The 376-nt window shown below is 74.5% G+C and overlaps 1 protein-coding gene across 1 annotated transcript in view; it reads left to right on the top strand.

Moving 5' to 3' along the window:
* Nucleotides 1-245: 245 nt before the first annotated feature.
* CABP7 (calcium binding protein 7) overlaps nt 246-376 on the top strand; it is a 4,716-nt gene continuing 4,585 nt past the window's right edge. The window contains exon 1 of the mRNA XM_042886231.1: nt 246-354. Coding sequence (XP_042742165.1) covers nt 246-354 — 109 coding nt within the window. The remainder of the gene's footprint in view (nt 355-376) is intronic.

The following is a 376-nucleotide window of genomic DNA, read 5'->3' on the forward strand; positions in this document are numbered from 1 at the left end:
CCGCAATGCCGGGCCCCGCGGGGCAGCACCCCTGGGCGCGGGGGGGCGGCGGGGCCCCGGGCGGGCGCTGAGCGGTGCCTGGATGCTGCCGTGTGCCCGCTCCCGGCCCCGGCCCCGGCCCCACCGAACCCCGAGGCCGCGGGGACGGGCTGCTGGTCCCATAGAGCCGGGGGGGGCTGCGGCTCCGTCCCGCGGAAAGCGAAGATTTAGGTGGGAAACTTTGGGATTTCGGCAAAGCTCCGAAGATGCCTTTCCACCCGGTGACCGCCGCGTTGATGTACCGGGGCATCTACAGCGTGCCCCCGCTGCTGGCCGAGCAGCACCCGGTGGACATCCCCGAGGACGAACTGGAGGGTGAGGGACCGCCGGGGGCGGG

The sequence above is a fragment of the Lagopus leucura genome, unplaced genomic scaffold (assembly GCF_019238085.1).
Source record: "Lagopus leucura isolate 7727_CA_CO unplaced genomic scaffold, USGS_WTPT01 Super-Scaffold_100055, whole genome shotgun sequence".
Lineage (NCBI taxonomy): Eukaryota > Metazoa > Chordata > Aves > Galliformes > Phasianidae > Lagopus > Lagopus leucura.